This window comes from Lissotriton helveticus, chromosome 8 (assembly GCF_964261635.1).
Source record: "Lissotriton helveticus chromosome 8, aLisHel1.1, whole genome shotgun sequence".
NCBI classification, from domain to species: Eukaryota; Metazoa; Chordata; class Amphibia; order Caudata; family Salamandridae; genus Lissotriton; species Lissotriton helveticus.
The window spans coordinates 10,221,966-10,248,359 of record NC_136069.1 but is presented as its reverse complement, the minus strand read 5'-3'; the positions used below and the strand labels follow the sequence as shown (position 1 = coordinate 10,248,359).

At 48.5% G+C, this 26,394-nt stretch overlaps 1 protein-coding gene across 2 annotated transcripts in view; it reads right to left on the bottom strand.

Annotated features, from left to right (window-relative positions):
* COX17 (cytochrome c oxidase copper chaperone COX17) overlaps nucleotides 1-26,394 on the bottom strand; it is a 44,288-nt gene that overhangs the window by 5,993 nt on the left and 11,901 nt on the right. For both annotated transcript variants that reach the window (XM_078655876.1, XM_078655877.1), the window contains exons 2-3: nucleotides 24,405-24,546; nucleotides 2,725-2,841 (exon numbers count right to left, since the gene is read on the bottom strand). In XM_078655876.1, the coding sequence (XP_078512002.1) occupies nucleotides 2,757-2,841; nucleotides 24,405-24,523 (204 nt within the window). In that variant the 5' untranslated portion in view covers nucleotides 24,524-24,546 and the 3' untranslated portion in view covers nucleotides 2,725-2,756. The remainder of the gene's footprint in view (nucleotides 1-2,724; nucleotides 2,842-24,404; nucleotides 24,547-26,394) is intronic.

The window sequence follows — 26,394 nt, the reverse complement described above, 5'->3', positions numbered from 1 at the left end:
ACAGGGTGTGCTGCATATCTCTATTCGGGCGACCCTGGGCTAGGATTAAAAAACAAAACAGCATGGCGGGAACCATTAGACCCGCAAAACTGTCACAAAGGTCAACATGTTTCAGCCTGTGACCTCCGAAGCTGTTGCAGCCTTCTTCAGGACCCAAGGGTGCTACTGCTAAAAAGTGCCCCGAACTAAACATAATTTTTTTAGATCTTCAAATGTACAGATATACAAAACCGGTGATCTCTTGGAATGTTCAGTGGTGAATGATTCACAGGTGGTACCCGTAAACGTCGGGTGTCATACCTCAGCTGTGCTTTGCATGGAGCTCAAGGGGAGAAAGGGTCTTTATCCTTATGTAGGAGTGCCGGCAAACCGCTCGCCACGGATAGGAAAGAAGCTTTGCCTTACTATTTTTTATCCTAGCTCGGGGTCGCCCGAATAAAGATATGCAGTGAACCCTGTTATTAGTTTTAATCACTTCTTTTTCACATTGCACTGCACACCCCTTACCACCCCAGCTCTCTCATTGGGTGTTCAGTAAATACCTCCATTTAGCACTAATACATCCCTGAGCTCCTCCCGCTCAGGCAGGGGGTTGTAGCCTGTATCATAACTGGGCATCAAGATATGAGGAGGTTTCCAATGATGAAGCGTGCCACCTCTGCTGGGTGAGGGACGATGTCCTTTAAAAGGATGCCTTCTAGGTAGGTGTTTCCTTCAGCCAAGCTTACACTATGTAGACCCGAGTGTTAATTTTTAATTCTATTATATCATCCAAAAGCAGCCTGATTTCAGGACTATTATGTTATGGAAGACCCAAATCCTAAGTCCATAGGTTCAGGAAAACTTGTCAGTGTGCTAAGCAGCAGAGCTCTCTTCAGTTGGTTAACTGGGAGGCCAGAAACCACCTTCCATTCTGCACATTAAAATGCCTTTGCTTAAGCAAAAAATATATAACCGGAATCTGGATTCAGCTTTCCTCTCAGTTATACACATTAGAAAGATCCATGGAACTTCCCCGGGTTGAAGTTCAGCTTCAGATCCAACATATCATTGTATTTTACATTAATCATCAAACCGGTGCAGTAGAAGCTTACGTTAATCCACATTATCAGTCCCCAAATGGACGCGCTCTCAGACCCAACGGGCTCTCTAGGGAATAATCTAGAATGGACTGAACGTCACTCGGCCAATATCCCTTATCAACTTTGGATCTTCACACTACACCCCCCATTGAAAAGCTGAAGTAAAACTGCCCAGGAGCAGATGGTGTCTATCTCCGCTAAACCGTGGATCGAACAAGAACTACTTTTCTATCACTATGACCAGTAAATATCGCCTCAAACCAGTGGAAAAAAATATGGGCACATGCAACCGGCAAGAGAGGTGGAGCTGAGCTTACATCACTGGCCACAAAAACTGCATTTTGTACACTGGACCTGGGATTTAGAATATATGACGTGAAATTGCACTTTGTTCAGTTTTTAAATAGCTCTCATATTTTTTTCTTCATTTGTTCTATTAAAACAAATATGTACAGATGTATGAAACGGCGAGGTGTTTCAGTCTTATCAATTAATTTATGCGACTATTTATCATACCTGAAATAAAGGATTGCATTCATTGATTTAATTGGGGGGCAAAGGCTAAAGGTCACAATCCGTATCAGACCCCACTTTCAGTGGCACTGGAACTGGACAGCAGAACAGTAATGACCAAGGGCCAAAGGGGTCCTCGAGACGAGTCCCACGTATCCATGCTGGGTGCAATGCATCTCTCAGGGAACTACTTTAGGAAGCAACATAGCAGACGGCTTTTTTGTCGCACAGATCTGCGCTCCCCACACACAACGCACGGCCATCGCTGCGATGATCAACACCTCCTGATGTAAATGTAAATGTAAATGTAGTTGAGCTTATATAGCGCACAGCTACCCGCAGTGGGTTTCCCGGCGCTTGCTTAGGGAACCCATCCTGGTATTCCCCTGTGAGATAGCAGGGTATCCACAAGGTGAAAGTCAGGCATCCCGCCGCGAGGGGCCGTTGTGGAGATTAAGCAAGCTATTGCCCAGAGTCGCAGAGTGTGAACCCGTGAGTCGAGGAGGCACCGGGGCGAGAATTATCGAGTCTGTGGAATTTTTAGCCCAAGACCCCGCCGAGGCGGGGAATTGAACCCTGGTCCAGGACCGATCTCAGCTTCCGGGTCTGCTGCCTCTAACCCCTGAGCCACACTTCTCCACTGATGTCCATGAACTCTACAGAGAAGCCGATTGGTGCTCATATTTGTGAACACAGGCTGCGTCCCATGATGGCACTTTGCACTTCCTACAGATGCACCACGTGTGCCCCTCACCACTTTCCAGTCTTATAACCAACAAGTGTCCCCTTTAATACCCAACAGCTGGTTATCAATGACTCCATGTGTTGAAGCCCAGGCGTCATACAAACAGCATATCTGCACTTTCACCTTTGGAACATACAAATTACGGTCATCAGTGGCCCCTACTACACACACACACACACAGAGTAATGCAAACTTATTTTGAAACCTCCTGCTGTCACTCACAGCTTGCATACTTACCACACACACACACACACACTAATGCAACCTTATTTTGAAGCACATCTCGCAGTCGCTCACAACCGGTATACCATACCATACTATGCCATACCCGCATACACCCTTATTTTGAAACCTCCTGCAGTCACTCACAGCCTCTATACTTACCACACACACAGCACGCCGGCTCCTTGACGCCCTCATATTTTGAAGCCCAAAGACCTCATGCATTCCTTGTGCGCTTCGATCAGGGCCTGGCAGCTCTCCTCGCCTTTCTCGATGATGCTGCAAATCAAAGAGAAGAACATCAGGATAGAAGCAGCGCAGGTGGAAGCGTCAGCACAGAATGCGTTTCAATATGAGCTTAGAGCTGGTGTTACACCCTTGATTCGCACGTGACACAGTTTGAAGGTGTGCAGCTCTGACATTTCATGCCTCAGTTTTCTTTGTAAACTGCCAGCAAGCAAAGGTTATGTAGTTGGCAGAACATGCTGCAAGAAATGGAGGGAAATCCAAGTGATTCCACAATACTTGAAATTCACTTGATGTGCTTTTTCAGCATCCAATCTACTCGCCCCACAATCTTGTGCTTCTAAGAGAATTGTCAAATATATAATCAATTTAAGATTTGTCATCTAAGGGAAGAACCAAGGAACAATATATTGAGTTAAGCAGTTTTGTGTGAAGCAAAAAAACAAGATAGTTCAAAATGGGCAGAAATCAGGGATCCGAGCGCCGTGGTTCATCTAGTTACCGCAAGAGAGATGTGATAAACGGCAAATCTTTACCTCGGCTAACTTTCATAACAAGCATTTACAATGCAATGGTTTCGCCTTTGGAAAAGTTAGAGCTATTGGCATTGTAAATGACAAAATTTGTATTTATGTGTTGGTTTTGAAAACAGATAAATAAATGGCATTCTCATTTACAGTGCCAATAATTTAATCTCTACACTATTGTGCAACCACCCAACACATGCACTAAACAGCAAAATACGTATACACAGCCCAGGGGGGACACTGTAGGGTGTGGAAGGAGAGCCAATCGCCCCTGGCGCCACACTACACACTGAGCAGGGACAGAGAAAAATATGAAGCTATGCACACCTAGGACAACAGTGCAGTTACCAACTCCTGGCCTAAGAGTAAGTAGAATATACCGACCTAATATACCACACTTCACTACCCATGTTTACCACCATGCAGATACTCACCACTTGCATAGCACTGCAGCCACCCACCCAGTGTTCAGAGCTATAAACCGCAAAGGACACCGAGCTATCCCCCCACGAATATCATTGCACACACTGTGTGGGGAAGGCAAGGGGCAGTCAGCCCCTTGGATTACAGTTCAACCACCCACATCATACCACACTGTGCTTTGATGCTGCTGGAGAGTCAGGAGAACAAAGAATGCAAGTAGTCGGTGGCACTGGAGTGGAATAGTCTGGGCCACTGGAATTACGCTGCAGTGGTGGACCAAATTATGTGGCAAGGAAAGCCAAATTACGCAGTACAATCTGTAGTGGTATCATTTCATTATTTTCACAACTATTTATACTGTCTGGGCAAATTCGTATTGGGTTCAGTCATTTTTGGTCCGTTTGAGCTAGAAACAAATGTTGGAATTTTTTTTTTGATAATTATAAAGCAGGGGATGGATTATGTGGCAAAGACGGCAAATCCATGATTATATGGCACAGGGCCTACTTTAGCGGAGGTGGCGCCCGGTGCAAGAGTCTTTTTTGTCGCCCCACCCCACCCCCTGACCTCTTTCTCCACAGGTTCCCTCACTACCATCCTCAAATAGTGCCCATAGCCCCTCTGTCACGTACATTTTTTTTTTATAGCGCTAGTCATACCAGTGCAGGGAGTCGGAGCACTTTACATCAGATGTTATACAGAGACAATGAACCAAAAGTGTGTAAATCAGTCTATAGAAAATGCTACATAACACAATGGGGATTATAAGGTGTAGTAATCACGTCATTCATGCTCATTGGCAGTATATTTCAGGATTTAAAACGTACCACAGTGGTAGACTAATGAGAATACATTATAACCAAAACTAACCATTTTAATCAACATTAGGATAATGTAAGACGGGGGGGGGCTAACGTTCTACCCGGCACTGATGAGAAAACGTCCAGGTCGCAGTCAAGCATCACAGTGGCCCCGGGGATAACCACATAATGTCTTCAGACAGCAGCTTGCTGGTAAAGGGCAGAAACCAACGTGAGAACAGATGCAGTAACATCTGGCTGATTCTGGGGTCTGAGAAAAGGTCTCACAGAACCACGTCAGTCTAAGGAGTTCTAACTTTGCACCCAATGACAAGGGACAAGATGCATACACTGTCCGCAGATTGTAATGCTCTATTATCATTGTTGAGTGTGAGGAGATGCCATATCTTGCGAATGTGAAGCCACAAGTGGGTCATGGTGCTCCGCCCCGATCGCCAACAATGTAAATAAACATTATATTACACTCAGGTGCAGCTGCTGATATGTATTACGCCTCGGCGTTTATTCTTTTTTTTTCACACACTGGTTTTTACCCATCACCAGGATTCCTGGGGTTAAACGTGTGCAGTAGCAGGGTGAACTCACACTGCCTATAGGCTGGCTCTTTGCATTAGTAAATGAGTTGTTACATCTGATCGAGGCGAGGCAGTAACCGTGTTTTCCAACCCCCGAAGCAGCAGTGGGTATGTACTTGCTGGTACCTTGATTGTGTGGGTGACAGCCCTGATAAAAGGGTCCGGAGCTGTGAGGGTGTCTGCGTCCCTACAGTGCCCGTTTTACCGATGTTGGGGGGGAGCTATCACTGCCTTCCCAGTGTGTTCTTGTGTTTTAGTGTCCTCCTTTTATTGCAGTATTATACCTCTACTTGCACTTTGTACTGTGTGGGGTGAGGTGGCAGAGTGGGGGTGAGGAGGCAGAGTGGGGGTGAGGAGGCAGAGTGGGGGTGAGGAGGCAGAGTGGGGGTGAGGAGGCAGAGTGGGGGTGAGGTGGCAGAGTGGGGGTGAGGTGGCAGAGTGGGGGTGAGGTGGCAGAGTGGGGGTGAGGTGGCAGAGTGGGGGTGAGGTGGCAGAGTGGGGGTGAGGTGGCAGAGTGGGGGTGAGGTGGCAGAGTGGGGGTGAGGAGGCAGAGTGGGGGTGAGGAGGCGGAGTGGGGGTGAGGAGGCGGAGTGGGGGTGAGGAGGCGGAGTGGGGGTGAGGAGGCAGAGTGGGGGTGAGGAGGCAGAGTGGGGGTGAGGAGGCAGAGTGGGGGTGAGGAGGCGGAGTGGGGGTGAGGAGGCAGAGTGGGGGTGAGGAGGCAGAGTGGGGGTGAGGAGGCAGAGTGGGGGTGAGGAGGCAGAGTGGGGGTGAGGAGGCAGAGTGGGGGTGAGGAGGCAGAGTGGGGGTGAGGTGGCAGAGTGGGGGTGAGGTGGCAGAGTGGGGGTGAGGTGGCAGAGTGGGGGTGAGGTGGCAGAGTGGGGGTGAGGTGGCAGAGTGGGGGTGAGGTGGCAGAGTGGGGGTGAGGTGGCAGAGTGGGGGTGAGGTGGCAGAGTGGGGGTGAGGTGGCAGAGTGGGGGTGAGGTGGCAGAGTGGGGGTGAGGTGGCAGAGTGGGGGTGAGGAGGCAGAGTGGGGGTGAGGAGGCAGAGTGGGGGTGAGGAGGCAGAGTGGGGGTGAGGAGGCAGAGTGGGGGTGAGGAGGCAGAGTGGGGGTGAGGAGGTGGGGTGGGGTGAGAAGGGGTGTGGGGTGAAAAGGTGGGGTGGGGGTTGTATGTTTTCATGTGTTCAGGTCCAAAAGGCTCGTTTCCACAAGAATAAAACTCTGAGGTAAATCAGAAAAAAAAAAATTTGACTTCACTGGTGAAGTTCAACTCTGTAGAAAGCTTGTGGGTGCATGTAGACAGCCCATACGTCACCATGGATGTTTGTTTATGCTATAGATTTTCAGGCTCTGTGCGGAAAATACGGAAATGTATACGGAAGAATCCACGCTGTACGTTGTAAAGCACTGACGAGAACACATTCAGAGGGTTGAACGGATATCACATTCGTAAGCTGGAGAAGCGACTCACATACATTAGACATAAAAGAAGGGTCTAAGCAGCTTTATTAAGAATACAGTCTCATAAAAATGAGTTACAAAGACAACAGATGCATAAAGAAATCTACAAGACGACTGAACTATGTTGAAAGAACTAAAGCTGTTTATAATGTTACATATTACATTGGGAAATAAGGGAGGAAAAAAACGAGGAGTTGGGGAAAGGAGAGCATAAAACAAAACTTGAAGCCGAATAACAGTAGTAAATATGTAATGACAGTGACACAGACACCGCTGGAGAGAGTCGCCAGTCACGTGTTTATCGCATGAGAAATCATATCTGTAGTAAGCTGGGGCACGTCCGTCAGGGCTTCAGAACTGGCCACCTCATGTCCACTCCGCGCCCAGAGGCTGGTCCGCGCACATGGCTGGGTGAGGTGCGGTGGCCTCGTAGGGGAGGGGGGCGTGTGATGGGAGGGCGTGTGATGTGAGGGGGGCGTTTGATGTAAGCGGTTCGGGACGGTTCTGCTCTGTAGTTTAGGGGTGATGCAGTTAAGGAGGTAGGGGTGCCGTGGAAAGGGATGTTTCGTACATATGAGCGGCATGTCCCTCCTCAGGCAGCAGTCCTCTGCCAGTCCTTAGGCGACGGACAACGACTTTAATGTCATGTTTGCCACAAAGTGTAGAATGTGGGGTCTGCGCAAGGTGCCGCCACTGGTGGCCTAGAGAGCCTGTGTCCATTTTCAAGCCAGCAAGATATTCTGGTGGGTTGTGTCATTCGTCAGGGATCTGTTTTTATGATCAAATCTCCAAACGCCGACAAGACTGACTCGACCTCTTATCTTCCTGAAGTCGATAACATGAGTGTCACTGTGCCTCAAGCGACGTGAAACAGTTTAGTAGAGTTGAGGTCCATATATAAGAAGAGGGAATGCTACTGCTACTATGTAAGTAAGGCCATGTAATAAAGGTGAAAAGGCGGCGCCAGGGATGCGGGCAGCATCCGATGGTTATCCCAGTGCCCTCCGCGAGCCCAGGACGCAGCAAAAGCCCTTCATTGCAGGCTGCTCTGAGAAAAACAGCTTCCTTATTTAGAAGAAGCTGCACAGGCCGGGCTGGGCGAGGTAACCCGGACCAGATGCTGCGAGGCGTTCTGGTGTGAACAGAAGACAGTCAATCAAGAAGCCGGATGTCATCCGCTTTAGGGCAGTCTTCAGCAACAAGCAGAGGTGCCGTGACAGCGGGAGGGGGGGCGGGAACGGACAGCGGGACGGGGGGTCGGGAACGGGCACACGGAGAGCGGGAGCAGGAACAGGCACACGGACAGCGGGAGGGGGGGCGGGAACGGACAGCGGGACATCGCGCAACCCACCCCTGAAAACGACACTTCCAAAATGGCGAAAACAGCTTTAAAAAAAACACAAAAAAACACGCCCACAGCCGCATGACGTGGGCAAAAGCCTAAAATTCTCACGAACGCCCACGAATCTGCTCCGGCTATGATGGACAGATCTCTGTTCCAATGGCTAGCCTCCATTTATGGAGCTAGCCAATGGAACAGAGGGGCGGGACTACACACACATACTCTACACAAAAGTTTTCGCCTGCGCGAAACGCTGCTTGGGCAGCTTTCGACAGGCGAAACCTAAAAAGGGCAGTCCTTTGTTTTTCAATTGGTCAGCAACTACAAATACTGCCATCTTCTTTACATATCATCTATAGAAAACCTATGGCAGAGGTAGAAAGGATCACCAGCTGGATTCTATATGTGCTCTAAAGAGGATTACTCTAGCATGTTACGCCTGCCCATAGCAAATGATACTTCCATCTTCATGAGCAGTCAGCCAGGGCAGTTAACTCTGAAAGAGGCACCTCTTTTCCCAATTTTGGGACAGAGACTGTAGAACATATTGCCAAAAACAAAATACAAAGGTAATTCACCAGTCCTGCCTTATTCTCAACTTACTTTGTTTCAAATCTAAATTATAGTCAATTTTCCAGGATAATGACCCAATTTTATACAACCATCAGCACCGTAGTGAAGACTTGTGACTCAGAAGAAAGGCTAGCGGCAGGATTACAAACTGCCAATGGTCATAAGGATCCCTGTGGGATTACCAACATGCCATTTATTCTCAGTGGTAAGAAGTTTGTTTCATCCACCTATATTTAAGCACACAGATTCAGAATTAGGTTTCCTTTTTAGGTCGAGCCTGGGAGACTTGTTGTAGTGGAGTATGAAATAGAAGCTCCGCCCATATTTTTCATTGGCTTGAGTCATTGTTCTCCATAAATGCTGGCTTCGGATTCGTAAAGAGGCTTGTTATTCCCTCCTCAGTACCGCCTTGTCTTCATTAGTAACCACCCATGATGACTGGCCCCTTTACTTCAGTTGTTACATGCTACGTCTTCTTAAGCCTGTGAGCACTACTTTCATTAATGCCCCGGTTACTTACCGGTAATCTTCATTACTCAGAGTATTGTCTTCTTCGCCACATGAGTTACGTTTTGAGCTTCAACTCCACACCAAAACACTCCAAAGCAAATTAGCATCCCATGCCTCCCATCCCTCCCCAACAAGGCCGACTCACGACATCCATGACCCAGTATAAGGGGAGGGTCGATGCACCCCACTTCCTGCAGAACTACCAAGCCTCAAGAACCAAATGAAGCCGATAGCACCACAGGGAGGGAGGGAGGGATGGGAACTCATGTGGCGAGGAAGACAATACCCGGAGTAAAGAAGATTACCAGTAAGTAACCAGGGCATTACCCCTTGTAAGTCTTCCTCGCCACCAGAGTTACATAGTGAGCACATACCAAAGCCCAGCGGTTTCATGGAAACTCATAAGAAACCACAGACAACGGGATAATGCAAAACAGAAGGTTGAAGCCCAAAAAATATATAACCAGAGGACAGCAACCAAAAAGACGCACCGAAAGTGCGATCAACAAGAGCCGGAAGAACGAGCCCTGAGAATTGATCAGCAAAGACAAGCCCCACCCCCCAAAGAAGATCAACCAACACCACCCGGTAGTGAACCATGAAACTGTGCGGTGAGGCCCAAGAGAGATCCACAAGAGACACTCACTTGAACAATGGCTCAGGAGATAGACCGAAGTGAGGAAGACCGACCCAGCACCCGGACAGACACCACAGAACACCGGGCACTAGATATCAGCAAAAAAACCAGCTGGATCCAACCAATCAGGGCAGAGAGAGAAGACTAATGACCAGACCGCATAGGACCCAACAGTGACAAACAAGATGTCACAGCAGTAAAAAGACAGAGTCTGGTCCAAAAACAGCAACACCGCTCGTCGAACAACCAACAGCGAGAGCGCAGAAACAATCACCGACTCAGCGAACAGAGGGAAAGTATGCAACACTCTCCAGGAATGGTGGACAACCGAGGGGACTATGGGCAAAAGCGTAGAAACCAGACGCCACACAAAATGGCCCGGCAGGACCTACGACAACGGAGGAGAGGACAGAAGGACCCCAGCACTGCAATCCGACCCGTACATACGATGGCCACCCAAAAAAACCACAGCCACAGACCCAAGGGACACAAACTGAGCCCACAGAATGGCCTGCAACACCAACAGAAGATCCCAGGATGGAACCAGGCAAGGTGCCGAAGGACGCAGCAAGAAACAACTCTTAAGCAACCTGGATGCCCAGACGTGGGTCCCAGGCACTCCACACCACTTGGAGTCAAGCTAGCCGGGCTGAAGAGAGGTGTTACCTCGAAACCGGTCCGGTCCTCGGATGCTTGATTCCGTTCTGGGAAGGACATGGCTTTTGTAGTTCGGACTGGACTGTTCCCATGGGGCAACAGGGTCAGAGCTGATTTGCATATCGCCATTGTCTAACCCAGGGTGGTGTGGAGTGCAAAAAAACGATGGATTTGGGCCCAGATCTTTTGACTGGGGGAGTGTGTGACATTGATCCACATTCAGTCCATCACTTGTTGTTTTTGCAATTGCCGCCCTAAGTGCGCTGGGGATGCCCAGACGTGGGTCCCAGGCACTCCACACCACCTGGAGTCAAGCTAGCCGGGCTGAAGAGAGGTGTTACCTCGAAACCGGTCCGGTCCTCGGATGCTTGATTCCGTTCTGGGAAGGACATGGCTTTTGTAGTTCGGACTGGACTGTTCCCATGGGGCAACAGGGTCAGAGCTGATTTGCATATCGCCATTGTCTAACCCAGGGTGGTGTGGAGTGCAAAAAAACGATGGATTTGGGCCCAGATCTTTTGACTGGGGGAGTGTGTGACATTGATCCACATTCAGTCCATCACTTGTTGTTTTTGCAATTGCCGCCCTAAGTGCGCTGGGGATGCCCAGACGTGGGTCCCAGGCACTCCACACCACCTGGAGTCAAGCTAGCCGGGCTGAAGAGAGGTGTTACCTCGAAACCGGTCCGGTCCTCGGATGCTTGATTCCGTTCTGGGAAGGACATGGCTTTTGTAGTTCGGACTGGACTGTTCCCATGGGGCAACAGGGTCAGAGCTGATTTGCATATCGCCATTGTCTAACCCAGGGTGGTGTGGAGTGCAAAAAAACGACGGATTTGGGCCCAGATCTTTTGACTGGGGGAGTGTGTGACATTGATCCACATTCAGTCCATCACTTGTTGTTTTTGCAATTGCCGCCCTAAGTGCGCTGGGGATGCCCAGACGTGGGTCCCAGGCACTCCACACCACTTGGAGTCAAGCTAGCCGGGCTGAAGAGAGGTGTTACCTCGAAACCGGTCCGGTCCTCGGATGCTTGATTCCGGTCTGGGAAAGATATGGCTGTTGTAGTTCGGACTGGACTGTTCCCATGGGGCAACAGGGTCAGAGCTGATTTGCATAAAGCCATTATCTGACCCAGGGTGGTGTGGAGTGCAAAAAAACGATGGATTTGGGCCCAGATCTTTTGACTGGGGGAGTGTGTGACATTGATCCACATTCAGTCCATCACTTGTTCTTTTTTGCAATTGCCGCCCTAAGTGCGCTGGGGATGCCCAGACGTGGGTCCCAGGCACTCCACACCACTTGGAGTCAAGCTAGCCGGGCTGAAGAGAGGTGTTACCTCGAAACCGGTCCGGTCCTCGGATGCTTGATTCCGTTCTGGGAAGGACATGGCTTTTGTAGTTCGGACTGGACTGTTCCCATGGGGCAACAGGGTCAGAGCTGATTTGCATATCGCCATTGTCTAACCCAGGGTGGTGTGGAGTGCAAAAAAACGATGGATTTGGGCCCAGATCTTTTGACTGGGGGAGTGTGTGACATTGATCCACATTCAGTCCATCACTTGTTGTTTTTGCAATTGCCACCCAAAAAAACCACAGCCACAGACCCAAGGGACACAAACTGAGCCCACAGAATGGCCTGCAACACCAACAGAAGATCCCGGGATGGAACCAGGCAAGGTGCCGAAGGATGCAGCAAGAAACAACTCTTAAGCAACCTGGCCACCAAAGGCGCCAAACCGGCCAACTGAAGATCACGGAACGCCTGCAAGGCCTCCCACTGAGCCCGAAGAGTAGAAGGGCCCAGGCCCAAGGCAAAGCCAAGCCAACAGAAATGAAAGCCAACAATGGGGCCACAAAAACAGAGTATAACCCCACAGAAACACACCATCGAGAAAAAAAACCCCAATGGTGAGAATAAGACCGAAAAGGAGCGGGCGACGGGAGCCCCGAAGCAACACCACCAGGGAGTAACCCAGAGACTGCGGGCTCAAGAATACAAAACATTACAAGAACTAGGCTTGAAGATGATGCAGAACCCACACAGGAAGCGGAGGGCCTGCAATGGGAAAGGAAGACCCAGAAAAAGCCCAGCACACCAGGACTACCAACTCTCTCAGCAGAGGAAACCAAGGGCGGGGAACCGAGGAGAGCGTGCTAACCCAACAAACACCCTGTTCAGGCCAATCATGCACAGAACACACGCAATCAAAGGAAACTGAAGAAAAGCGGAAAACAGGGAGCCCGGGGAACATAAAAACCCTGCAACCTGCCTCCATGCCCCCACGCACGGGAGAAGTGCACCGAAGCCAGGCACTGTACCTACAACAGAAGGGACACTGCCGCCCTCAGAGTGAAGGAAGTCATGGGATGAAAAACCAAGCACAAGTGAACTGCCACGCAGTCCACCTTCCCCGGGAGAAAAACCGCCCGAGTGACACACCGACACCCCTGCCAAGGACAAAATCTCCAGAGCAAGGAGTCAAAAGGAACAAAGCCAGCAGCCGCCCAGTGACAGAGGCAGCCCAACACCACCAGAATGTCAGTCTGGACCAGAAACAGGACCTCCATGGAGGGCAGGGGCAAACACTAGAGAAGCCAAATGAAGGGCTCACATATCCTGGAAGCAGGACGAGCAACCCACCTGCAGGCGAACCAACCGATCCTGCACAGACCGGGAATACAAAGTTGACCCCCCCAGCCCCCAAGCTGGCAGAGGTCGTATACACCCGGGAAAGGGATCCCCAAAAAGCAGGAGAGATCGGGCACCTTCAACCACCGACGGCAAACAGACCGTACCTGTAGAGACACAACTATTGGCCAAGCGGAAGCTACGGAACAAGGGGCCCACTGGGACAAGAGATGGACCACCAATGGGAACAGACGAAGGTGAGCCCAGGGAAGCACAGTGACTGTTGCAGACAACAAGCCCGGCACCCTCAACCACTGAAGGACAGGGGTAAAATCCAAGGCCAGGAGCCAACCCAGGCCACCCCTCAGGGTCACCCTCCACCCTGCAGGAAAAAAAGACCATCCCCATGACCATGTCCAAGGGATCCCTCAGGAACACCAAGTCCCGGGTAAGGAATCAGATGTGACTACTAGTGGCGGACTCGGAACCCCTGACGGGCCAGGACCTAGCAGACCCCCCCGCACGTGAAGAGCCTCCAAAGAGAAAGAAGAGGGAGATGACAGCCAGGAAACCCCGCGGTTGATCCCGACCAAGGAGGTCAACACCATCATGAAGACCCATGGGGCAGAAGACGAACCAAAGGGGAGTACAAGGAATCGGAAGTGCATTTTCCCATACCCAAAACTGGAGGAACCACCAAAAGGAGGAAGTGAACATGGAGGTAGGCAACCAGCAGGGCCAAGGAAGCCATCACCTTCCTCTGAACCAGGAATGGAAGAACAACCTGTAAGGAAGTCCCCAGAAACTGAATTCACCAGAACAGGATGGAGGAAACTCCAAGACCCTAAAGTTACTCCATAACCAGAGGAACGGTCCCTCCTCGAGAAGATCCCGAATACCTGCCAACTGTGCCTCCCATGCAGGTGTGGATAAAGGCAGGGGAGCGAGAAGTAAAACCCCTGGAGGGAGGAAGTAAAAAAAAATCAGGAGCCGTCTCACACAAACTGCAGAGCCCACGGATCCGAGGCCAAGGCCATCCACAGCGGGACGAAAGGTAACAGATGCCCCGCTACCGGAACCACAACAGCCGGAAGTAGAAGACAAGCAGGACTAGGACGCGGGGGAGAACCAGCCCGCCGAGACCAGGATATGGCGGAGAACTGGGCATCTCAGCCGAGTCCCTGTCCATGAAAGGGCAAGCCCCCTCAGGAGCAGAAGCAAAAGCCCTCCCGGGGCAAGGAATCAGCCTCTGGACGGATGAACCGGAGCCAACAGCCTCCTGTCCCCAGGAGACACTCACCCCACAACCGCCGGGGAGGAACCAAACTCAGGAAACAGGGAATGATGCAATGTAGGGATAAGTATACAACCCAATTTGTGAGATACACAAAATCATAGGGTGTGCGACCAGTGCTGTAAAGGGAAAATACAAGTGCAGATGCACACTCCTAGAGTACCTGAAGCTCCACAGAAGAGAAGTCACTGTCCCATTAAATGTACTGCAGCAGAGTGGAAGAGGGAAGGGAGTCTCCATTCTAAAGTAAAAGAGGAACAAGACCCTGACTCCAACTGCACAGAGAAAGCACTGTACATGACCACAAAGTGGCGCAGCCAAAGCAAAAGTCAGTCCGAAGTACAAAATTAGACCTCATGAAGGAGTAGGAACAAGAAAGGCAGATGGCAGCAGTAAAGGGACGCCACCTCCAGCCTACCATGCAACTCTAAATGCATCAAAGGCCCGCTCACCATAGCAAAAACAAGCAACGAAAAGAGACCCCAACCCCACAGAGGGTGGCAAATTCTTTTTTTTTCTTCTCAAACATGGCAAGAGGCAGGAGAGGCCAGGGATTGAACTTCACACATGCAAGCATGCGCTCTACCACTGAGCCACAACCCCACTGTGAGTTGCAGAAGCAAAGGAGATTACTGTGATGGAATACATCGCAAGTTAAGTGCACAACATCCATCAAACAGCTGCCGTACAAAATGCACATCGACAGGAATGCAAAGAGCGTTAGGACACTGGGAGCCGGAAGGCAGCGGAAAGTGCGACACCACCCCCTGGGAGGCAGGACAGGAAGGAAGACCTGTGGACGCAAAGAAACTCCGGGTGCCCAACCGCAGGGACAGGAGAGCGTCCTGCTTCCCACGTCCCCGGTTGGCGTGTAGGCAGGATGCAGCACAAACCAGCAAACAGCGCCGCATGCTCGATCTCCACCGGAGCAGCGACGCGAGCGAACCGAGGTGAGCCCGCAAGAGCAGGGCCGCATAATACGGTAGAGCCCCAAGCCGCCAGGGCCCGCTAGTGCAGGGCTAAATAAAATAGTAGAGCTCAATTGTGCCAGAGACGGCTAGTGCAGGGCCGCCAAAGAAGAGAACAGCGCAATGGGGACTCCAATGCCACCAGTCGGCAGCCACGAGGAGTGACGGGGGAGGGAGGGTGACCCAGAAAATGAGCCTGCTCGCGCAGGGCCTCACCCTCAGGGCCGTGGGACACATCCTTGGAGAGTCTGCAGCGCAGAACAAAAGATGCAGGAAGTGGGGTGGGTCGACCCTCCCCTTATACTAGGTCAGGGTGACGGAGGTCGGCCATGTTGGGGACGGGTGGAAGGTATGGGATGCTAATTTGCTTAGGAGGGTTCTGGTGTGGAGCTGAAGCTCACTACATAACTCTGGTGGCGAGGAAGACTAGCGAGGAGGTAATGAGTTTCTCTTACTGTCATACTGGAGGCAACACATGGGCGCCAGATTTTAATAACAACGCAGGCGTCCGCTTTAACTTTTACCCGGGCGCACGGCATTAACTCAACCCCCACCCACCCCGTCGCTGCTTAATCTCGCTCCGTCGCCTTTGTGCCGGTTTCTCCCCCCCCCCCAACAACCAGACCTAAAGCCCCGCCTCCTCCACGAGACCGTCTTTTCTCTTTGCGTCAATACTTTTTACAAAGTTTTTGAGGGGGAAGAAAGACATAAGAGCTCCGTGGACCACCCTCGACGCCGTCATATGAGTGTGACAAGTTCTCATTTTCTAACCAGTTTCCTTAACTAACCAAATGGTTAATGTGTTCTTTCCATCTCATTGTTGAGATATCCATAACAGGGAACCTGCATACTATGCTTGTTTGGGTATCACCACGGTAATAATCAATCAACAGAAACACGCTCTGATTTATTCAATCATTTTGAGGGGGGATCTCGACAGGGAATTAAAGTGTTTTTTAAGTTCAAGAAAAGGCTTATTGAAAAGATTAATATGATCATACACAGTTATTTGTTAATACATAAATACATGAAGGTGTAATAAAGAATAACAATGACATAATATCCATTAAAATAGTAAAAGGATAATGTAGAAGATGATATAAATACAATTAAAGGTTCACAAAAATCGTAAATAGTGCATAACAAAAATACACAATTTTAAAAGATGTTATAGAAAATGATAAATTAAGCATAATTATAAACAAATAATAGGAGGTCAAGGAGGCTTGGTAACTTCTTGCTGTGAGGGAACAGGTACAGCAGTTTTCTTCACGGTATCATCTAGAAATTGTGTTAGTGGGCCCCACAGGAGGGGATTAAAGTGCCAGCTGCCTCACAACCTTGTTTTAACACTGAGTAATGGCTGCAGTCTTTCGGGATAGTAAGCAGCAACAAGTGCTTTGTGGCCATCTAGTGGTGAGTTTTGAGATTGCGGTTGGATTATTGGAAGTTTGGTGTTGGTTCCCGCCAATAGACTGAAAGTGAGCCCTTCACAGGAAGGAATGCTCTGAGACCCCAAATAAAAGCAGAAATATCAGGGTGTTTAAGAACATTACCGAACAGTCCATTAAGGACAATTGTAAGGTGCATATACAGCAACAATCCTCAGTCCTTATTTGCATCTTACATTTTCTTATCACTACTCATTCCCTTTAGGTCATATCAGATGGATGCTATCTTTCTGTGCACCCCGAGGCCACGCATCTATACTGTGCACCTCTGTTGTTTTTTAATTTAAATAACAATGCTAACTAAGGCTGCGCTCCTAAATGCCAGAGCATTCAGACTGAGCGCCAAGATTGGTCTTCATTTTAACGAATGATGTTTAGGTCTTGGGTGGGCTGCGCGGGCTTCCATTACTCCCTGTCGCGATCCGCACAGAGTCGAGAGCGCCGTGTTTAACTCACAAGGATGTTTGGAATAAAACTCTTAAAATATCTCATCTAGATAACAAACAGCATAGAGATTAGGACGGGTATCAGTTCATCTGTGAAAGCTCTTTAGAAACCATTATGCACACCTATGAAACTCTGTGCAAAAGCAGCTTTAAATGGCTCTCAAGATTTAGTCTGATAAAGTGGTAAAGTGCACATTTTAAAAAGTACAAGCGCTTCAAAGGACTGCAGGCTTTGAAAGAGTCCACTCAGAAGGGGGGAGGGAGGGGGGTGTTAGTGATCCCTAAAGTGATGGGGAACACACAGTGTTGTTTAAATGCCCCTCACACACCAACAGGCCCCTTGGTGTCATGCTTCATCATCGGGGCCTTCGCGTCCCTCTACGGGACGCGGCGTGCTACGACAAACGACTACGTAGGAGCACTAAGTAGTGAGCTATGTGAGGGTATGTGTGTATTAAGGGGAGTGAGTGAGGTGAAAAAGGGTGGATAAAAAATACCTGGCACTTGGGCGAACAATTATTTATTATGTCCCCGGCTGGTATTGATAAAAAGGTGCAGAATGTGGTTGATAGTATACGTATTAGGGTATATCAACCATCAGGGTGTCAACATGTTTCGGAGCGCAAGGCTCCTTCTTCAGGACGAGGATATGCACTAAGTCCTCACCTTACTCACATGACAGTGTGAAAGTGTTAAATAATTAATAAAAATTCAATGTGTAATGTACCTCTCAATGTTATGAATAGGTATGTTCGTTGCGCCCAATAGGCGTTTGAAAAACCTGTGGAAAAAAGACATGATAAATATGCTGGTCGGATGTCCAGGAACATAAAAACATAATAGTCGGATGTCCAGGAACAGAAGAAAAAATTTTCTCCTAATCAAAATAAGAATAAGTAACAGAATATAAATGGGATTCTGGTACCCTGTAAAAAGAAGACACTATAGAAGGACATGAACCATAAACACACAAACATACATCATAAAAGTAATCTCCCTGAGTGGATGGGGGAAGAGTGGAAGCTTACTTATTTTCAAAACTCAGATGACCTCATGAGCCTATGCGTGGTATTGGGGGTACCTTCCCTCGTTGTCTGGTAAACAACCTAAAAGATAGTAAATAACCGCATTGTAGGTGGTGGATAGAAGAGATCAACAAAAAATGCCAGGCTATTGATGCACAGGGCATCTCTTCGTTATTCTAACTACCCGACTCACGGTTACTGCAAGATTCAATCGCCTGCCTTCCCCTCAACGCGGCTCCGATGAAGTGAGCAGCTTGTGGAGTGACTGGCTGTTTTATACTCCTCGTTGGATCAATTAGTGTAGGCAAATTGGATAATGGAACTCGGACGTATGCCCAAATACGGCCACAGAAACCCAGCCGTTTCCGGTATTAACGCGAGCCTCTAGAGATTACTGAGTCTGCCTGAGGGGATAGCGCGCCATGTGATGCACGCGCGTAGACCCTGGTTTGTACGCGCATGCGCGATAGTGAGTCACTAAACTTGCGCGCATGGGCAATGCCGTGTTTAGGATACTTTCTTTGCCCGGCGCATAATGTAGATGGTATTTTAAAAAAAAGAAAAGAAGAGGCCAGTAGCGAGCCTCTAGAGGTTGCGCTGGTTGTTACTGCGTCTGCCTGAGGGGATAGTGCGCCGTGTGATGCACACATGTAGACCCTGGTTTGAACGCGCATGCGCGATAGTGAGTCACTGAATTTACGCGCATGGGCAATGCCGTGAATAGGATATTATCTTGGCCCGGCGTATAATGTAGATGGTATTTAAAGAAAGAAAGGAAGAGGCAAGTAATCCTAGATCCTATTTCATGAAGATAAACTCACTACTTCTGGGGAGTCGAAAATACGACCAAAAAACTGAAATATACATCATAGGGATGGAACCTCAAATGGGTTTGTTGGGGGTTCAAAAAACATATTCATGACCCTGTCATCGGACATCTATTTTTAAACTTGATCAGAAGGGCCAAGCATGTGTGGGTAATCTGATGGATAGAGAATGCTCGAGGATACATTGGGGGTGGTCAGATCCTGTCATGCTGGGTGTGGGTCTGTTTTTTTAACCCGAATGCAGATGGTGGGGTTAGCGTAATTGGCTCCAAGGAATAGAGTCATTGAGCCCTGACGTGTCAGTGCCAAGACGAAACACCCAGCGTTGTTCTTTTTCCAACAGGCCTATCTCTGAGGGTAGTTGTTTGATCACTGTCCATTGCAACTCATTGACACAGTGTTGAAGTTCAAGGAAATGGGCTGACATTTTTGTTGTTGACTTCTTGCACCTAATGTTACTTTTGTGCTCGTTAATCCTTACTTTGACTTGTCTCGTGGTCATTCCCACATACTCCTTTTTGCAGGGACAAGTGATCAAGTAGACCACGTTTTTACTATTACAGTTGGTAAAGGTGCGTTGTTCCCAACTGGTGCCATTAGTAAAGGTGAGAGTCTGGCTCTTTTTGGTAAGGTGACAGCTGTTGCAATTGCCACACGGATGGTGGCCTTTTATCCCTTGTAGTCTCGTTTGTTCCACTTTGTGTGGAGGAGGTCTTGTGTGGACGAGGATGTCTCTAAGATTCCTACCACGTCTATGAGCGAACAATGGTATATCGAGGCAAAGTGTGCCACTTGTAAGTGTGCGCCAATGTCTATTTACCAGTTTCGCTACTTGGTTTTTTACCGGACTGTAGGTGGTAACACAGACGGTTCTACTCATTAGGTCATCTTTCTTGGGGTTGTCTTCCAGGAGAGCATCACGGTTGTTATTCCTAGCTCTCTTCATAGCTTTCTGGATGATGGGCTTGGGGTATTTTCTTTGTTTCAGTTTGGTACAGAGATCTTTTGCTTGATTTTTATACTTTTCCAGGTCACTGCAGTTTCGACGTAGGCGGAGGAACTGCCCATACGGAAGGTTCTCCCGTAGATGACGCGGGTGGAAGCTATCAAACCTAAGCAGACAGTTCCTGGCTGTCGGTTTGAAATGGGTTTCTGTCTTGAGAAAACCCGCCTCATGATAGATGTTGAGGTCAAGGAAAACCATATTACTGTTTGACATTTGATGAGTGAATTTTAGGAAGATGTTCTGATTGTTTAGCCATTGCATGAACTCTGAGATAGAACTTTCATCCCCATCCCAAATGACCAGAATATCATCGATGTAACGTCGCCATGTGTTAATCCTCCCCCTATATGGGTTATTGGGGTGGAGGATTTTCGAGGACTCCAAGTGGTGGACATACAGTCCCGCCAGGCTAGGGGCAAAGGTGCTGCCCATGCTAGTCCCATGGCTCTGCCAAAACAGGGTACCCTCGTATTCAAAAAAGTTTTTCGTGAGAGCTAGAGAGATGCATTCCATTACAACCCCACGGGGGGTTTGGTATTTCCAGTGTGTTGAGTGGAGTACTTCCTCAATAATCATAAGTGTCTCGTCATGTGGGAGGCTCGTATAAAGACTCTCCACGTCCAGGCTTAGAAGCATTTGTGACCCGGGATCAAACGGGTGATCCCGCAAAAGTTGGAGCACCGCCTTTGTATCTTTTAGATACGTATCAGTTGCCTGCACCAGGGGCCTTAAAAAGGCATCGGCAAACTTAGATAGTGGTTCCAGGATGGATGAGATGCCGGATACAATCGGGCGTCCCGGTGGGTTCTCAAGATTCTTATGCACCTTAGGTATGGTGTAGAAGTAAGGCGTGCGAGGGTTTCTTTGAACCAAAAACTCTGATTCTTTCTTGGAGAGCCAGTCATGTGCAAGGGCCTCCTCAATCATTCCTTCTATTTGAACTCTCAGGGACTCAGTGGGGTCTTCCACCAGGACTTGATAGTTCCTGTTGTCAGACAAGAGTCTCCTGCATTCTTTGTCGTAGGCGATGGTGGTTTGGATAACCACTGCTCCCCCCTTGTCAGCTGGTTTTATGGTTAGATCCTTGTTGAGTCTGAGTTCCCTTATTGCTTCATTTTCCAGTTTGCTCATATTTTGGAACACTCTTTGCTCAGTGTTCAAATTCTTAAGTTCCTGCATGATAGCTTTTTCAAAAGCCAAGACTTCCACCGGGAGTTGGTGGTCCAGTGGCGTAAAATTAGATTTAGGTTTTAAACCCGTATCAGAGGTTTCTGCCGATGGTTCTTTATCCTTGAAAAAACCCCTTAATTTGATAGTTCGTATGAAGTCCTGCATTTCTTTATGTAGCAAGAAAATGTCTGGTTTGTTAGTCGGGACATACCCTAACCCTTTATTAAGTACCTTCCGTTGTATCTCAGAGAGAGGCCAAGGGGTTATGTTAATAACTAAGTCCCCCTCTTGCTCATGGACGCTCGATTCGCAGTCATACTCCTGGTTAGGACTCTGGGGTCTGTTACGTCTTCGGGTTGCCAGTTCACGTTGTTGCCCTTCCTGTTCCTTCCTCTGTTCGATCCCTGGCCCCAGGATAAAAAAGGCTGGGCATTTTGGGGTGCACTTGTTTGTTCCGGGACCCACTTTGGGTACATCTGCCCCTTTGGTGGTTGGACAAATTGATATGGTGGGAACTGGAAGTGATTCTGATAGGGATTGAACTGGGGTCCCTGGTAACCTCGCCACCCTCTCTGGCGGGGGAACTGGGATCTCTGCTGTCGATAACCACCCCTCTGTTTTTTATGTTGAAAACCACCTGAATTTGTACTTGTAGTACTCCCATCAGAGCTTGCATTATCTGTGTCACTACCATTATCCTTCATCACATAGTCTGCTTTTGTGTAAGGATATGCCCATTCAGGGGTAAAGCGATCCTTATCTTTTTTCAGTTTGTTAAATTTACTCTGTTTCAGAGTGTTCTCAAAATCCATCATTTGTTGGTTAAGTTCTTCTAACCCTTTCTTTAAATCAGACGGTGAAATGAAGGCTTTTAACTGTACTTCTAGTCTTGTGATCTCTGTTTTAATTTCCTGGGATTTTCTTGTGGCAGTGTGCACTATCAGGACCAGCCAGTCTCTAGTACAATGCCATGAGATAAGTGACCATGCTTTTTTGAAAACAAGATCGTCCTGGAAAATGAAAGGTTCATTCTTGACCAGTAAGCCCTGCGGGGCTATCTTGCTTCTAAGATATTCTCTCATTAGTAAGCCATGTAGGGCTGCTCTTATTTGGATTTTTCTAGTGTTCATTAATTCGTCCCAGTCTGCTACTGCTGGGCTCGGGTCACTACTGCTAAGGCCTTCAAAGGGATTGACATCAGCAAGAATTTTGTCGATGTCGTCCTCACTGAAGGTCAGTCAATGTTCATCCTCCATGTTGGTATCGGGAGGAAGGGTGGTATAAATATGTGTTAGATGAGGTGTTTATGTATGTCCAAAGTGTCTCCTGTAGAATGGGAAAGGGGGCTCCCACAGCTGCGCGCTGTCTAGAACAAGGTATAACAAAAGGGAGAGAGAGAGAGAGAGAAGTGGATTCGGTCTCCCTGGGCAATACGAATAAACAAAGTAGAATCCACTCAGAAGGGGGGAGGGAGGGGGGTGTTAGTGATCCCTAAAGTGATGGGGAACACACAGTGTTGTTTAAATGCAGTTTAAATTCACATCTCACTCCCCTTAATACACACATACCCTTACATAGCTCACTACTTAGTGCTCCTACGTAGTCGTTTGTCGTAGCACGCCGCGTCCCGTAGAGGGACGCGAAGGCCCCGATGATGAAGCATGACACCAAGGGGCCTGTTGGTGTGTGAGGGGCATTTAAACAACACTGTGTTCCCCATCACTTTAGGGATCACCAACACCCCCCTCCCTCCCCCCTTCTGAGTGGATTCTACTTTGTTTATTCGTATTGCCCAGGGAGACCGAATCCACTTCTCTCTCTCTCTCCCCCTTTTGTTATACCTTGGCTTTGAAAGAGTGCCTGAAAGATAGTGCGATAATAGACAAGGAGCAATCCAAAAGTAACAGCTGTAACCCGCCATGGTGAGAGCTTCCACAAAAGAGAAGAGGGGTTCACGCTTAATATCTCAAATGTAAAATACATCTGAACCCGTTGACGCGCGTGGCCCCACACCATGATGAGGAAAAGACATGCCAAAGAAAGACAAGGAAAGAGGGGGCCAGAGGAAGCGACTGCTGTCGACTGAAATGTAGTCGCAGATGCATAAAAATTGGGGAACACTGAAGCAAGGCCTGAAAATCAGATCGAATGCGATACATCACTCCTCTCTCCCTTCTTATAGGGGCGGCTTTTGCAACATGGAACGGGCAGTACGCACAAGGAGTCACAGACTACCTCTTTTTACTAGAACGCTACCAAAGTAGCCAAAGCAGAACACCAACCCGGGGAACACCTGAACCTGACAATTAGGTGGATGATGTGGGTACAACAGGAAGGCTGGTACGTTGGAAGCCAGCTCAAGTGTCCAACCTAAGCCAATGAGGATGGCCGTCACAAAACGAGGCGCTTCACTGCATCACATTCTTGCTGGGTTGGATCTGTGGTGACGCAAAATCAGTTTCAAGGCCTGGCCCCCACCAGGAGGGATAATTATTACACTAGGAAACAAAACATCTCTGATGGGAATAGAGACAACCCATGTGATTCAGAAACCTCTTATTTATCTACATATTTGAGGGGTTTGATATAGCGCAGACAATTGTCCCGCAAAAGATGTGGGAGCATTTTCTTTTCCAATGAATAAAAAGGAAGGGATAGGCAGGCCTGGCTTGATATGTGATACAGACATACCTCAACAAATGAGAGGAAAACTAAAACCAAAAGGTTAAAAAAAGTCAGGAAGCACTATGTACTCTCTTTTTTGCAGAGGAGCAATCTAAAGGTTTTGATTAGTACTTATGGCACGTCCAGTTGAAATGTAAGTATTTTTGTTTAGTCATGTCTTTGCTACCCATTTAAACAAGCATTTGCAATGCAGTAGGTCTCACATTTACACGAGTTTGTGCTATTGTCACTTTTATTTAGGTTTTGTTTTGTAAAACATAAATAAAAGGCATTGTCATTTACAATACCAATAGCTCAAACTCACATAAATGCGAGACCTATTGCATTGCAAATGCTTATTGATTTAGTTACAATGTGCTAACCTTTTTACTTGTTCTTTCATTATGTACTGTTGGGTGATTCCTGAGGAGTAGTTGCATAAGAACTAAAGTAGTAGTTTCGGTCTAGACAGAAGTAGTTTCTGTCTAGACATTTTGGAAAATAAAGTGGCCTCACTTTTCTGGCCCCTACTATGAAGTTGTGACACTTTGTTCAAACTTAGGGGCCCTGAGCGGATGCAGGTACACCTACCAGGCGTCCCGGACTTTCTTGGTCTCCGGACAGGCGCAGCAGGCCTTCAGCGGCTTCTTCTCGGCTGTCTCGGGGGTCGCTGCTGTAGAGTCACAGCTCGCTGCAGCCATTCCAGACATCTTTAGGCGCTACAAAGGATGAGCTGTGGAGGTAAAGGAGGCGGATAAGCATGACGCAGTCAGAAGTATCGCGACTCATTAATACACGGAGGCGGTACTGAACAGGCATCACAGCTTTGACAATGTTTGTTTATTTATTGTTTCAATTGCCTATTTTCACCCCAGATCCTGTGATGAGTAGCCCAGCTTCCAAAACATAACATTCATGACATTGCCCGCGGCTGTGTACACAAGGTAAGGAGTGTAGGACGTGGCCTTCAGACAGGCCCTGTGTCCATTATGATATATGGGAATTAATGGAAAAACAAAAATTGCAAAAACACATTGGAGGAAAGCAAATCATGGAAAACCAAATTTTGCGAAAAGGCAATTTTAAGGAAATACAAATATATCGAAAATGAACGGAAACATTTTAAAAGGAAAGAATTTTCAGGAAAAAACAAAAGTACATTACACTTGGGTGGATTTTAGGAAAAATTAGGGGGTTTTGGGTTCAGGGATGGGTAATTATGTTTAGGGGTGATCAGGGACATTAGGGGTTAAAAATGGGTGGAGTTATGGCATAAGAGTTATTGCATAAAAAGGGTATTTTAGTTATCTGAAATGGGTGGACTTTTGGAGTGGTGAGGGCGTTTTAGTGTTTACGGCTGAGTGAATTTTAGGGGAGGTGAGATTTTTAAGGTTCAGGAATGGGTGGATTGTAGAGGTGAGGAGCGGTTTTTAGGGTTCAGGGATGACCAGAGTCTAGGGTTTAGTAAGAGTTTTTAGAAGTCAGTGATGGGTAGAGGTTATGGGTGATACGTTTTCAGGGTTCATGAGTGGGTGGAGTTCAGGGTGGTGAATGGTCGTAAGGATTCAGGGATTGGTGGAGTTTAGAAGTAAAAAAAAATTTTTTAGGTTTGGGGGAATGGTTAGAATTTATGGGAGGTGAGGGTTTTTTAGAGGTTATGGATGTGTGGTCTTTGAGGGTTCAGGGATGGATGGAGTTTGGGTATGGTATGAATTAATTGCGGGTTTCTAACGCGCTAGAATCGACTCCCGAAGGAGTATCTCTGCGCTATAGACCGCTGGGGAACCCGTCCTGGCTATCCCTGTGAGATGGTCCCTATTGGGTATCTCCAAGGTGAAACCAGGCATCCCCGGCGAATGTGGGGGGCCGTTGTAGAGATGAGGCAAGCTAATGCCCAGAGTTGCCGAGTGTGATCCCTGGTTAGAGTAGGCACCGACGCGAGAATTATCGAGTCCGCTGACCCTGGTCCAGGACCCTGCCGCGTCGGGAATTGAACCCTGGTCCCGGGCCGTCCTCTGCTCCCTGGGTCTGCCGCCTCTAACCAGTGAGCCACACCACTCCACTCCTCTAACCAGTGAGCCACACCACTCCACTGGGGAGGCATTTTAACCCCTTCGCAGTGGGGGTAATGCCCCCCGCTGTGCTGGGGGGGCACGCACAGCGCCCCCATGTCCATGACGAGCTCAGCTCGTCATGAGGCACGGCGCTCGTGTGCTCATGAGGAGCTGAGCTCGTCACGGCCACATCCGTTCCCATGGAACGCTCAGCACAGCAGGGGGATTATCCCCGCGTGCGAGCGTTCCACGGGCCATGACGAGCTCAGCTCGTCATGAGCACCGGAGCGCCGTGCTCATGAGCACCGAAAAGGTTAAGGGGTTGCGATTGATGGAGTTTAGGCATAGAAAGGAGTGTAGGGTTCAGGAATGGGTGGAGTTTAGTGGTAGTGACAGATTTTACGGTTCAGGGGTGGGTGGAGTGTAGGGGTAGAAAGGGCTTTCAAGGCTCAGTGATAGATGTAATTTAGGTGTAGTGAGGTTTCTGGGAAGGGTGGTGTTTGGGGGTGTAAGAGAATTTTAGGGTT